This window comes from Hypanus sabinus, chromosome 9 (genome assembly GCF_030144855.1).
Source record: "Hypanus sabinus isolate sHypSab1 chromosome 9, sHypSab1.hap1, whole genome shotgun sequence".
NCBI classification, from domain to species: domain Eukaryota; kingdom Metazoa; phylum Chordata; class Chondrichthyes; order Myliobatiformes; family Dasyatidae; genus Hypanus; species Hypanus sabinus.
This window is the reverse complement of record NC_082714.1, coordinates 159,793,316-159,808,690: the sequence shown is the minus strand read 5'-3', so window position 1 is coordinate 159,808,690 and position 15,375 is coordinate 159,793,316. Positions and strand designations below refer to the sequence as shown.

Genomic DNA, 15,375 nt, shown 5'->3' with positions numbered 1-15,375 from the left:
ACACAGCTGATCCAGGAGCCTGTTAGCTGCAGGCCACAGCCTCAATTCAATGCAAAGACTAGTAAACACTAGTGAGCTAAACACTGGCCTGCCCTCGGGCCTGGGCCTCATCAGCTTGGTTTGGCCTGTACCTGACCTTTCAGTTCTGGCCCTGGTGCTTAAATCAGCCAAACAGCAGGTCATTCCTCGCTCTCGGGCTCGAGCCCCGCTGCTTCAACTTGCCTCACTTCAGTTCTACTGTTTTGCATCACCTCCAAGTCCACCCTAGGAATGGCCAAAGCATTGGCTCATACCCTGATCTTGGGCCCGGACTTGAACCCCGCCGGCTCAACCTGGCCCGTCCCCACCAAGCTGCACCATCCTTCGCCTTCAGTTCACACCACACGTCCTACAGGCGGTTCAGAGGCTCAACTCCAAAAGGGAAGTTACTGTCTATTGATTGCAGTGATCGTTCACCAGAAAAAGTCTGAGTAATAAAGTAGTTAAAAGGTGTGCTTGTTGTCAGCAAGTCATTGCTGTACTTCACCAGCGCCATCTTAAACTGCCATCTTATACCTGTGTATAATGCATCCCGATTACTGTCGGACACACTTCCGCAGAGATAGCATACTTCAGACTGAGTGCTACTCTGGGTAAACAGTATATAACACCCTCGCTAATGAATGGATGATCACAGCCAGTTGTTCTGTGCATTACACTCCAGTCTGTTTGGATCCACAGTTATACTGGATCAAAGATCAGCTCTTCCGCCATATACGTTTGCATGTGTTCGGAATTTACCCTGTCGAGTTACATGTAACAGGAAACTGCAACGTTCAACACTTGTAAAGGATAAAGAACGATATAAAAATAAGGTTAGAGGTTAAAGTACAGTGGGTTACGACCAAAGATGAAATGGCTGGAGTCGCTTAGCACTTCAGTACGAGGGTGTTTAATAGATGTGGCAAAAACTGAACACAAAATTTAGTGAGAAGAAAAATGCCAATAATTACAAAATGATATCTACATGAAAACTCATGAATAGCTCCAGACTTATTTGTGTCCAGTGTGAACTCCTAGCAGCCCTGATCTCTCTCTCTCTCTCTCTCTCTCTCTCTCTCTCTCTCTCACTGAAGGTGAAGAGCTCCTGTTTATTTGACGTCAGGACAAACCATCTTTAATTACCCACAAAGTTAACTTATGACTACACTTGGATGAGAATATGATCCACCCCACACTGGAGTTGCAATTATTACTAAATACACAGAAGTGTCCACCTTAAATATAGTGTTCAAAAAACATACATTTACTGAAGAGATGGAATTTTCCACCACAAATGGCAGGATAAAGCCGACCCGAATGCATCGGCTCAGTTTAGGGCTCATTATGAGAATGTAGAGGGGACGACATTGAAGTGCACACACTCAGCATGATGACAGCAGCATGACGAGTCAATGTTTGTGTGTGTGAGAGGAGTGCATTTAATGAGCGCTCTCTACTGATATGGAGTAGAACGTGCAGAAATACAGAAGTGCCAGCATGTATTTACAAAGTAAACATTATAAGCAGCGTGTTTACAGTGCAATGCAGTGGTAGGGGTAATAGCTACAGAAGGTGGGGGGGGGGGTAATGGGAATGGTTGATCAGATTATGCACCCTGCCTTAACATAAGCTCCATCTACTCATCCTGCTCTTACCTCGGGATAAGACAATCGCCTGAGTTTGATGTATCTGTCTAACTTTCCAGCTCAGGACCTGTGTGCTGACGGGAGTCACGGCTGTCAACACATCTGCGTCTCCAGCCCTGGATCGTTCCACTGCGCCTGCCGTGAGGGTTACGTGCTGAACCCAGACAGGAAGACGTGTGCAGGTACAGTCGGGGGTGCTTGGTGTACCGAATCTGCAGTGGTGATATCAGGATCAGAAGGAAGCTCATGTGGAGAGGATGTTTCCTATAGTAGGGGAGTCTAGGACCAGAGGTCACAGATAGAGTGGATGTGGAGAGGATGTTTCCTGTAGTGGGGGAGTCTAGGACCAGAGGACACAGATAGAGTGGATGTGGAGAGGATGTTTCCTATAGTGGGGGAGTCTAGGACCAGAGGTCACAGATAGAGTGGATGTGGAGAGGATGTTTCCTGTAGTGGGGGAGTCTAGGACCAGAGGACACAGATAGAGTGGATGTGGGGAGGATGTTTCCTGTAGTGGGGGAGTCTAGGACCACAGGACACAGATAGAGTGGATGTGGAGAGGATGGATCCTATAGTGGGGGAGTCTAGGACCAGAGGACACAGATAGAGTGGATGTGGAGAGGATGTTTCCTATAGTGGGGAGTCTAGGACCAGAAGACACAGATAGAGTGGATGTGGAGAGGATGTTTCCTATAGTGGGGGAGTCTAGGACCAGAGGACACAGATAGAGTGGATGTGGGGAGGATGTTTCCTATAGTGGGGGAGTCTAGGACCAGAGGACACAGATAGAGTGGATGTGGGGAGGATGTTTCCTGTAGTGGGGGAGTCTAGGACCAGAGGACACAGATAGAGTGGATGTGGGGAGGATGTTTCCTGTAGTGGGGGAGTCTAGGACCAGAGGACACAGATAGAGTGGATATGGAGAGGATGTTTCCTGTAGTAGGGGAGTCTAGGACCAGAGAACACAGATAGAGTGGATGTGGAGAGGATGTTTCCTACAGTGGGGGAGTCTAGGACCAGAGGACACAGATAGAGTGGATGTGGGGAGGATGTTTCCTACAGTGGGGGAGTCTAGGACCAGAGGACACAGATAGAGTGGATGTGGGGAGGATGTTTCCTGTAGTGGGGGAGTCTAGGACCAGAGGACACAGATAGAGTGGATATGGAGAGGATGTTTCCTATAGTAGGGGAGTCTAGGACCAGAGAACACAGATAGAGTGGATGTGGAGAGGATGTTTCCTACAGTGGGGGAGTCTAGGACCAGAGGACACAGATAGAGTGGATGTGGAGAGGATGTTTCCTATAGTGGCAGAGTCTAGGACCAGAGGACACAGATAGAGTGGATGTGGAGAGGATGTTTCCTATAGTGGCAGAGTCTAGGACCAGAGGACAGCCTCAGAATACAAGGACATTTCTTTAGAGCAGAGATGAGGAGAAATTTCTTTAGCCAGAGGGTGGTGAATCTGTGGAATCTGTTTCCACAGACAGCTGTGGAGGCCAAATCGCTGGGCATATTTAAAGCAGAGGCTGGTAGTCAGGATGTCAAAGGTTACGGGGAGAAGGCAGGGTAGTGGGATTGAAAGTAAAGTGAAGTGAAAATACACTTGGACTAAGATGTTAACTGTCCTGTGTTATCACCAGTGGGATCATCAGTTGATCTGCCACCTGCCTTCAGGAGTTTCGGCCCGCTTATGATCAAGACTCCCTCGAGGTGGTGGGCCAGCAGTGCTAAAGCACCACCTCCCACTGATGAGCTTAACAACTTGGCATCTGCCTCCATCAGAATTGTTGGTCGCTTCCATCCAACAGATAGTCTACTCTTCAGGTGTCTATGCAACTACTGAAGAGTTTACAAAAGATGGACACACTGTCCGACTCTCTGCCCCTCTGGACGTACTTGGTCCACACCCATGATGATCCTGCCTCTGTTGCCTCAGCTACAGCCCTGTTGGTTGACTTGATCTCTCTTCTAGTGGAGCCAAGGTCACACAATCACTTCTGGAAAGTGAACGCAATAAAGCCACAGCACCCGACTTCGAATGGATAGCATGAGACCTTCCACCCTCTGTCTCTGCACTCTGATCTTAATTCTGCATACTTGGCTAACTTGCACTCATGCGCTTCATTGATCTTGTCTTCCCAGGGGACTGTGAGTTCACCAATAAACACTTCTCTGCTGGTGTCAGACCAGACGACTATGTCTGGACGCAATGTGGTGAAAACTATTCGCTCCGGGAAACTGCCTTTCCCATCCAGGTCGGCCTTGACACACCAATCATTGGCTGAAGAAAGTCTGCTTGATAGTGGGCCTGCGCTGTACACCCTTGACTTCTTTCACAAATGATATGCGATGTTCTGTGCAGCATGGGGCATGAGATAAGTTGTGCTGCAGTACTCTCTGCTCAACCGCTTCTGTTACAACTTTGAGAACGTCGTTATGTCTCCAAGTGTACATACCATTGGAAAGATTGACACTGCATGCACTCGAAATATGCTGAAGTGTTCCCTTCTCACCACAAGCAGTACACCTGTCTGTCTTATCTTCATTCCAGCTGCTGAGGTTGGCAGGTGTTGGGAGCAGGTCATTCACTGCTCTATATAGAAAAGAAATGCGGAGTGGTTCCATCTGCCACAGAACATTCCAAGATAGATGTCGTTGTTCAACACTTTCCCACCAGGTCCAAGCCCCTTGTTTGGCCAGGCCAGCTGTTTTAGCTAACCTGTTCTCCTCCTCTACCTCTCGTATTTCTTGCATTACAAGCTCATGGTGCTCCTTACCTATAGAAGATGACCAGCACTAATAAATCAGCCATGATGGAATGGTGGAGCAGACTCAATGGGCCGAATGGCCTAATTCTGCTCATGAGTTTTATGGTCTTATGACCTATACATCATGAAATGTGTTTTGTGGAAGCAGTACTGTGCAAAGAACATACAATTGCTTTAAAATGCAAAATAGTTAAGTGGTGTGCAAAAAAAGATCACAGTAGTGTTCATGGGTTGTGATTCAGATTAATTTATTTGTCAGGCGTACATCGAAACATGCTGCAAAATGCATGGTTTGCTTCAACAACCAGCACAACCTAATGATGTGCGGGTGGCATCCACAAGCACCAGCACACATTCCAGCGCTAACATAGCGTGCCCATTTGTTCAGCAGAACAACACAGATGTTCAGAAATCGGGAGGGGGAGAAGCCGTTCCTGAATCATTGAGTGTGGGTCTTAGGCCTCCTGTACCTCCTCCCCAGATGGTGAGGATCCTCAGCGATGGATACCGCCTCCTTGAGACGCCATCCCTTGAAGATGATCTTGATAGTGGGGGGTGGGGGGTTGTTGTGTCTTATTGAACTGTATTATACTTGACAGGAGAGAATGCTCAGCAGTGCCTGTACTATCTTAGGAGTTTAAAGAGAGAAAATCTGCCCCAAAAGCTGCTGGTAAACCCTTATCAGTTTGTAATTGAGAGCATGCTGACCCACTGCATGACAGTATGGTACAGTAGCTGCGGCAGGATCGACTAAAAGGCTCCTCAACTAGTCATTAGGACTGCACAGAGTGTCATTGGGATACAGGTACCAGATATGGAAACCATCAAAAACTCGTGGCATCTACGACGGGCTCACAACATATCGCCCCAGTGTTAAGACCATAGTATATTAGGAGCAGAAGTAGGCCATTTGGCCCATTGAGTCTGATCTGCCATTTCAGTTTGGCTGATCCATTTTCCCTCCCAGCCCCAGTCTCCTACTTTCTCCCCATATCCCTTCATGCCCTGACTAATCAAGAATCTATCAAACTCTACCTTAAATATACCCATCAATGGCCTCCACAGCCACCTGTGGCAATGAATTCCACACATTCACCACTCTCTGGCTAAAGAAATTCCTCCTTATCTCCATTCTGAGAGGACCCTCTCCATGTCCTCTGGTCTAAGACTCCTTCACCATAGGAAACATCCTCTCTGCATCCTCTCTACTGAGCTTTTCAATGTTTGATAGGTTTCAATGAGGTCCCCCCTCAGTCTTCTGAATTCCAGTGAGTAGAAGCCCAGAGCCATCAAATGCTCCTCATATGACAAGACTTTCAATCATGAATAACTTTCTTGAGCCTCCTTTGAACCCTTCCTAATATCAGCACATCCTTTCTTATGTAAGGGGCACAGAACTGCTCACAATACTCCAGGTGAGGCCTCACCAGTGCTTTATAAAATCTCAACATTACATCCTTGCTTTTATTGTCTAGTCCTCTTGAAATGCCTTCCTCACCACTGACCCAATTTGCAATTAACCTTAAGGGAATCCTGCACAAGTACTCCCAAGTCCTTTTGCACCTCAGATTTTTGAATTTTCACTCCATTTAGAAAATGGTTAGCCCTTTCATTTCTTCTACCAAAGTGCATGACCATACACTTTTCAACACTTCATTCCATCTGCCATCTTTTTCCCATTCTCCTAATCTGTCTGAGTCCTTCTGTGGCCTTTTTGTTTCTTCAAACCACTCTGCCCCGCCATCTATCTTCATTTTGTCAGCAAACTTGGCCACAAAGCCATCAATTCCATCATCCAAATCATTGACATATAACATGAAAAGAAGCAGTCGGACATACAGACCCCTGTGGAACACTGCTAGCCACCAGCAGTGAACCAGAAAAGGCTCCTCTTGTTCCCACTCTTTGCTTCATGCCAATTAGCCAATGATCTATCCATGCTTGTATCTTTCCTGTAATACCACGGGCTCTTAATTTGTTGAGAAGCCTATGTGTAGCACCTTGTCCAAGGCCTTCTGAAAATCCAAGTACACAACATCCATGAATTGTCAAACATGAGAAAATCTGTAGATGCAGGAACTCCAAAGCAACACAAAATGCTGCAGGAGCTCAGCAGGTCTGAAGGCATCTATGAAAAAGAGTAAATAGTTGATGCTTCAGGCCAAGACCCTTCATCAGGACTGAAAAGGAAAATAAGATCCGACTAAGGTGGTGGTGGGAGGGGAGGCAGAAGTGCAAGATGGTAGATGATAGGTGAAATCAGGGGAGGGTGAAGTAAAGAGCTGGGAAATCGATTGGTGAAAGAGATAAGTGGCTGGAAAAGGGGGAATCTGATAGGAGAGGACAGAAGACCATGGAAGAAAGGAAAGGAGGAGGAGCACCAGAGAGAGGTGATGAGCAGGTAAGGTGAGAGGGGGAAACAGGAATGGAGAATGGAGAATGGTGAATTCTCCTTTGTCTACCCAGCTTGTTACTTCTTCAGAGAATTTCAACAGATTTGTCAGATTTGTAATCACCTGTTCAAACTTCTACCACTTTTTCCCCAGGACTGTCAAGAGATTAGAGCTGCTTGTTTTTAATTCAGTTGTAACTGAGATGTCATTCTAAATAACTCAGACGTTATTTTAAATTTAGTTGCTGTGTTTTTTGTAATTGAATTGTCAGTGTGCTGTTTTACACTGAAAAGAGTGGCAAGGCACTCTCATTGTCCTCACCAATGACAATAAAACTCTAATTAACTCATACGGTACTGTACAAAAGTCTTATGCACAGTACTCTAGTGATTTAATGATTGCACTGTACTGCTGCCACAAAAAATCAAATTTCATGACATATGTGAGTGATATGGGTCTATTGTGAACTGAGAGTGGGATTGGGACATGGAGAAGGGAATCATGGTTGGTGTAATGTATAGATCTATTTCTTTTAAAGCATTGACTCCCCTTAGCACATTGCACTCTCTCTCCCTCTCTCACTCGCTGCAATGTGAATACACCAGTTAAAGACATGTCCCACATGTCTTATTTTATTTAGTTGATATGTAGTTGGGAAAGTACATCAAGTCGGCGATGAGTACGAACCTGAATGTCAGGAAATACCACAAACTGCACCGACAGTTATGGGACGAGACAGCAACAGGAAAGAGTTAAATGGTACGATGTAGGACATCACGAACGCTAGCCAAGATCTGCATGGATACAGCATTGTACTCACAACTAGCAAAGCTAAGGTGAAAATAATGTGGTGCTGGCTTTAATCAGGAAAGTTGATGAACTTGATAGTGCTAATGAAGGCTGAAAGTCATATATCAAGAGGGTGGAACTGTACTGTAACGCGAACAGTGTGGAGAAGGAAAAGAAAAGCCCCACACTTCTTAGCTTAATGGGTGCCAGAACGTTCGGTCTCTTACTCAACTTAGAAACTCCTGAAAAGCCAGCAAGCAAGACAGTCAACAAAACTGTTACAATTTTACAAAATCTATTGAGCCCTAAACAGTTGGTAATAGATGAGAGATTTAAATTTTACAAGAAGAATAATCAAAGGATGAAAGCATTTCTGAATACATTGCAGAACTGCGGAAACTTTCACTGTACTGAGACTTTAGAGATGAACTTTCTGTTACATTAAGGGATAGGCTTGTATGTGGCACGTATAGTCAAAGCACTCAAAAGAGGCTACTGTCCAAAAGAGACCTAACCGTAGAACGGGCATTGACCATTGCAATATCATTAGAGACCACAGCAAAAGATGCAGCAGAACTACAGAAAAGGAGGTTAGAATGTGAAATGCACAAAATATCCTTGAATGCTGCAAAAAGCAAAAAATGTTATCGATGTGTCAAATCCTCTTATGATGCAAACGACTGTTGGTTCAAAGAAAAAGTTTCCAGAAAGTGTCACACACAAGGTCACGTAGAGAGAGTGTGCAAGGCAGACAAAAAGCACAACCGAGTGAAAAGCTTCAAATACAAAACTAAGCAAGTGCATAAAATGACCGAATGTGAAACAGAATCAGACAACACAGAGCTGCCATGTATAGTATTACTGAAAAAGATCACAAACTCATCTGGATCACAATAGATGTGTCCGGTCAAAATTGAAAATGGAGCTGGATTATGATCAGCTTTGTCCATAATTCCAGAGTATGACTACAACAGATTGTTTTCTAAGATACCATTGGAGAAGACCTCAGAGATGCTAAAGACCTACACAGGCAAAAATGTGTCTCCCAAAGGCAAACTGAAAGTAAATGTGACATATGGAGGCCAAGCACAACAGTTAGAGCTTTTTGTGTTGAAAAGAGGGGGGCCAGCGCTTTTTGCACATAACTGGTACACAGTCAAAGCTCTCAATGTGTCATCAACAGACGACGACAGCCCAAACGGTTGCACTAACCAGAAACTGTCAGAGCTGATTAATGCTAATGAGAAGGTGTTTGAGAAGGGGATGGCATGAAGGCCAGAATTGAACTGGATGAAACAGTATTAGCAAGATTTCATAAAGCACATCCAGTGCCTTATACACTACATCCTAAAGTGGATACTGAACTGCAGAGTTTGGAGGCATCTGGAATTCTCTCCAAGCCATGCCCATTGTCCTGGTGATCAAGAAAGGGAAGGTTACAATCCACAGTATGTGAGCATTTCAAAGTGAGTGTCAACCCGGTTGTGATTCACAACCACAATACACGTCAGAGGAACTCCAACTGCTCATGAAGTAAAATGGCATCAGGCATTTCAAGTCAGCTCCTCACCACCCAGCAATGAATGGGTTCGCTGAGAGGTTTATCCAAGAAGTCCACTAAAACAATGGATAAGGAGAACATTTCTCTACAGCACAATGTGGACAACTTCCTTTTTGTGACTTGGAACTCTGTTCATGCAACAACAAATCAAACACCTGCAATGCTGTTCATGAACAGAATCTGAGATCTCACATAGACCTCCTGAAACAAGATCTACAGAGGGAAGTGCAGAATAAACATTTCAACTAGTTGCCAAGTGAAGCAGCAAGGAGCTTCAAGATTGGCCAGGAAGTCCTAGCGCATGATTACTGAGAAGATAATTGGACACCTGAAAGGATAGCTTCAAGAACTGGACCACTGATGCACACAGTGGATGGTGGAGATCAGACATGGAGACATCATGTGGACCAGATACTGGAGGCTCAACCGAAGATGCTCACCTGAGCCGACGGCATTCAACAAGATGGACACATTGCATCCACCGATTTACCTCTCAATGATGATCATGTCATTGACAGCAACGTGAAACTGGAAACTGAGAACGTTGTCTTAGACAAGACACCTACCAAACCTGCTCCACCCCACAGGTCCAGAGGCGCGATGAGAACATTATCATTGATAAAACACCCGCCAACCTGCTCCACTCCACTGGTCCAGAGGCATTATCCTGAAAGTAACAGAGCACCACTGTGAAATTAGTTATGGACTGTTGTTGTGAAAGCATGTTTATTTGGAATATGGGTTTAAGAAAGGGAAATTGGAAAGTTTGTACATATACAGTTTTATGTTGATTTAATCTAAAGGGGGAGGAAGAGTATTGTATGGATCTATTTCTTTTAGACCAATGACTCCCTGTTAGCACTACATATGGATTGTTGTCTGAGCATGTGTATTGATCTCTCTCTCGCTGCAATGTGACTACACCAATTAAAGTCATCTCACACTTGTGTGCTTTTATTTCATTGATATGTAGTTGCATAGACACAACAGTTGGGAAGAGGGGATGGGAGAGGGGAGGGAGCAGGAAGCACCAGAGAGGCATTCTGTAATGATCAATAAACCAATTGTTTGCAATCAAATGACATTGCCTGGTGTCTCAGGGTTGGTGTGTCTGGACCTGGACCACGCCCCACCCCTAGCACGCCTTCCCAGCCACCTGTCCCACACCCCGCCCACGGCCCTCTACCCCTCACCATTCCCAACATCATTTGCTCTCGCCAGATTTACGAACTCACTCTCTGCTCCACATTGGCAAACAGAGTACTGTTGGGCAGCCTAGCTACATACGGTGTCTGCCTAGTACTGTGTGTAGTCTTAGAGCACTTCAACTTCACAATAGATGGGACAAGTGTTGAAAGCACAGGTGAGAGGATTAAAAAACTGCATGAAGAAAATTTGCTGGAAACTCCTCTAATTTTCTGTGTGTCTGTCTACAGCCATTGACCTTTGCTCCCACGGAGACCACGACTGTGAACAGATTTGCATCAGCTCCCCAGGATCGTACAGGTGCAGCTGTCGCCAGGGTTTCAGACTCAACCAGGACCAGAGAACCTGCAGTGGTCAGTATTCCATCACTCACTGCTGCTACTGCACATCACTGTTCTTAACCATGACTGCAATTTATACGCTTCAGCCCCTGAGGGGAGAAGGCAGGAGTAAAGGATCAGCCACGATTAAACGATGGAGCAGACTCGATGGGCTGAATGGCCTAATTGTGCTCCCCTTTCTTATGGCTTTACGGTCTTATTTGTCCCAATCTTTTTTTTTAATCACTTGTGGCGAGACGAATATTTTAAGATTTTATTTAGAAATACAGCATGGCAACAGGGCCTTCTAGCCCGACGAACCTGAGTTGCCCAATGAATGATAAAGATCTTTAAAGATTAGTTTTATTTGTCAGGTGTACATTGGAACATACAGTGACATCTGTCCTTTGCACCAAACAGATCTGCAGAGATTGTGCTAGGGGCAGCCCAGCGAGCATCACCATGCTTCCAGTGCCAGCATAGCATGCCCACGACTCACTAGCCATAATCCATACGTATTTGGAAGTAGGAGGAAACCAAAGCTCACAGAGGACATTTCTGGCTTCCTCCCCCTTTCCTTTACAGTCGTGTCGAAGGGTCTCTGCCTGAAACATTTCACTGTTCATTCCATTCTGATGACCTGCTGAGCTCCTCCAGCATTTCATGTGTGTTGCTCTGGATTGCCAGTGTCTGCAGAATCTCAAGTTTATGTTTGGTGTCTCCAGAGGAAAAGCATGGTCTTGGGAGGGGAGGAATGGATGGTGGGAAGTGAACGCTGAACGTAAAGCATCACACTAACCGCTACCCACTACACCACCCTGTGACTGCTACACCAGCACTGTGCAGTGTTAGCATTGAGGAACAGGGTTCAGACCAGGGGTCCATGGACCCCTCGGTTAATGGCATGAATAAGGTGTGGAGACAATATTTCCTGCAGTGAAGGAGTCTAGGACCAGAGGCCACAGCTTCAGAATAGAGGGACAACTATTTCATAACAGAGATGGAGGAGGAATTTCTTTAGCCAGAAGGGGATGAAAGGGATCCGGGTTCAGCCATGATGAAATGGTAGAGAGGACTCAATGGGCTGAAAGGCCTAATTCTGCTCCTTCCTCTGTGTTATGGTCCCATGGTGGTGAATCTGACAGCCATGGAGGCCAAGTCATTGGGTATAGTTAAAGCGGAGGTTGATAGGTTCTTGATTAATCGGGGTGTCAAAGGTTATAGGAAAAGGCAGGCAAATGGGATGGAGAGGGATAATAATGAAATGGCAGACCAGACTTGATGGGCCAAATGGCCTAATTCTGCTCCAACATCTTGTGAACTTATGGTCTAACATGAGTTTGAACGCTTTTGCTAGAGTGTATCACACTGAATCAATGTTTGACACAGTGAATCTATGTTATTGCTACCTCTCCTCACAAACTCACCCATCACCACCTTCCCTTTCCAGCTGTCAACCTCTGCGACCAGGGAGACCATGGCTGTGAGCACGTCTGTGTCAGCACCCCCGGCTCGTACTACTGTCGCTGTCGTCCTGGCTACACCCTCAACCAGGACCAGAAGACCTGTAGCAGTGAGTAGCGGGGCACCTGCTGAGGGGGACATGGAGTGGTTAGAGCATGGGCAAAGTCCTGTCACTGCTGTTAAATGGGCTCTGAAAACTCATTCCTCAATCACACTTTAATTACACTCAGTGGCCACTGAGTCTATGTTCGTGGTCTTCTGCTGCTGTGCCCCATCCACTTCAAGGTTCAACATGTTGTGCATTCAGAGATGCTCTTCTGCACACCACTGTTGTAACACGTGGTTATTTGAGTTACTGTCACCTTCCTGTCAGCTTGGAGCAGCCTAGCCATTCTCTTCTGATCTTTCTCATTAACAAGGCGTTTTCAGCCCAGTGAACTGGACGTTGTTGTTAACTGCAAACCCTCTGTAAATTCCAGAGACTGTTGTTTAACACTTTCATACCTGGGTAGCCCTTCTTTTGTGGCTCACACCTCTCCTTTAAAACCTATTCTCTGTAAACTCTAGAGATTATTGTGCGTGAAAATCCCAGGAGATCAGCAGTTTCTGAGATACTCAAACCACCCCATCTGGCACCAACAATCGTTCCACAGCCAGAGTTACTCAGGTCACATTTCTTCCCCATTCTGATGTTTGGTCTGAACAACAACTGAGCCTCCTGACCATGCCTGCGTGCTTTTATGCATTGAGTTGTTGCCACATGATGTAGGTATTTGCATTAATGAGCAGGTGTACAGGTGTAGCTCATAAAGTGGCCACTGAGTGTGCTTGTGCACAAGTATAGTTTCTGTCTCTATCATCAAACCATTCTGAAGTACGAACAAAAAAAATGCAATTTTTGTTGACAGTTGATCCACAAGAAACCTTGTTAACTTGAATCCCATGATCTGCATATTGAAATATAAATCATGATATAGATTTCAGTTGTTAATAAGCAATTAAATCTAAATGTTAAAGGGCAATCATACTCGAGAATTTGTAAGATAACTGTCCAAAAATGTTGTCCTAGGATTCTTCATTTCCCGATTTCTAGATGCCCCCTCCAGAAACATCCTTCCCATGCCCACCCTTTTAAAAGTGCCCTCAGGACTAACTTCCATTTCAATACAATCCTCTGGCCTTCACGTGTGTTTTAGCTATTAAGCCTGGCAGAGCCAGTTCTACTGGCAGAAGGGGCAAAGGCCCATTACTGGCACCTTAAAACCAGTCACTTCAGTCAGATGGGGCTCATCAGCTGTGGTTGGCAGCTCAAGTGGGAGAAGGAAAACTCTGATCTCAAACCTCCGCTGCCTTGCGGCTAAACCCACTCACGGGGAGGGCTTTGGGAGTAAACCCTGAGGAAAAATACAGAGCTGGAGTCCTGGAAGTAGATCTACTTTGAGTCCAACACTGGCTGGCAACTCCTGCAACTCTGTTGGTCTCGAACTGTGTCGGTCTCTGCTGTTCCTTTGCATTCATTAGCTGCGCGGAGGTGGGGGGGGGGGGGGGGGAGTCTGCTACCTGGGTAACAGCTTGCTCTCCATATCGTATTGGCCTGCCTTGCATAGACAGCTAGGACGCAACACCCATGGTTGACCCTGACCAAGGGAGGGTTTAATCCTCTGGATTACGGTAGATAGAAGCTTAGTCTGTCCAAATCTTTCCTTTCTGTAGTGATAAATTACTGTTCATTCGGGAACCACAGCTGCCAACATGACTGTGTGAACGTCCTCAATGGGTACTACTGCACATGCCGGGACGGCTTTGAACTGCAGAACGATGGCAAAACCTGTAAAGGTAATGTGAGACCATGGTGGGATTTTGGGACCTCCGACTTCTGGCTAATTTCAAGCTGTCCCTCATTTGTCAATCTGTACATGTCATGCAAGATGGCAGCCACAGCTATGCAGCAACTCCTCCTTCCCTTTCTCCCATGGTCCACTCACTTCTCCAATCAGATCCTTCCTTCTTCAGATGTCACCTCTTCCACCTATCACCTCCCAGCTTCTTTCTTTAGCCTCCCTCTCCCCAGTCACCTACCTTCCCCCTCATCTGGTCTCACCTATTCCACCTCCCCCTTCCTTTCCAGCCCTGATAAAGGGTCTCGTCCCAAAATGTTGACTGTTTATTCATTTCCATTGATGCTGCCAGGCAACAACTATGGAAATGAATAAACTGTCAACATTTCAGGTTGAAACCCTTCTTCGGCACTGGAAAGGAAGGGGGAAGATGCCAGAATGAAAAAACGTGGGGAGAGGGGAAGGACGATAGCTAAGAGGTGATAGGTGAAGCCAGGTGGGTGGGAAAGGTAAAGGGGCAGGAGTGGAAGGAATTTGATAGGAGAGGAGAGTGGACCATAGGAGAAAGGGATGGAGGAGGGGATCCAGGGGGCAGTGATAGGCAGGTGAGAAGCCAGAGTGGGGAATAGAAGAAGAGGGGCGGGGGAGGGATTCTTTTTACCGGAAGGAGAAATTGATATTCATGCATCAGGTTGGAATATAAGGTGTTGCTCCTCCACACTGTGGGAGGTCTCATCTTGGCACAACAGGAGGCCATGGTCTGACATGTCAGAATGAGAATAGGAATTAAAATGTTTGACTGCACTTTGATGATAATAAATATACTGGAAATTTGAACATTGCTGTGTGTCAGATACTGGTAGAATCTGGGGGAAATTGATGAAAACACAAGGGGAATAAAATGGGATTAGTCTAGGATTGGTGCACTAATAAACTAGTACTTTAACTTATAACTTTCTTTAATATAATTCTTTATGATTGTTGAATGTTGTTTTATTGTTGCATGTCACACCAACACTCCATAGCAAATTCGTAATGCATGTAAATGTATATAGTATACGGAGAATAAAGTTGATCCCTGATCTTGCTGTATCTCCATTTAATTCCTGATCCTTAGGATTCATCCAAGAGTCAAGAATGATGAATAGTCGTAATTTTAAGATTCTAGTTCATTTTAGAGTACTAACAAGCATAAAAATACCGAGCAAACTAAATAAGGAGCTGAGAAACGATGCTAAGAGTGGAATTAATGCAAAGATAAAAGAATAAAGAAGAAGCACTTCTGAAGTGCTGAATGGCACTTCTGAAAAATCCCTCACTGTTATAGATAAGATCAGCAAAATTCCTTAGATAGAGTTGAATTAGATT

At 45.4% G+C, this 15,375-nt stretch overlaps 1 protein-coding gene across 2 annotated transcripts in view; it reads left to right on the top strand.

Annotated features, from left to right (window-relative positions):
* Positions 1-15,375, top strand: part of matn4 (matrilin 4) — a 92,146-nt gene that overhangs the window by 60,262 nt on the left and 16,509 nt on the right. For both annotated transcript variants that reach the window (XM_059980971.1, XM_059980973.1), the window contains exons 4-7: positions 1,727-1,849; positions 10,616-10,738; positions 12,156-12,278; positions 13,883-14,005. In XM_059980971.1, the coding sequence (XP_059836954.1) occupies positions 1,727-1,849; positions 10,616-10,738; positions 12,156-12,278; positions 13,883-14,005 (492 nt within the window). The remainder of the gene's footprint in view (positions 1-1,726; positions 1,850-10,615; positions 10,739-12,155; positions 12,279-13,882; positions 14,006-15,375) is intronic.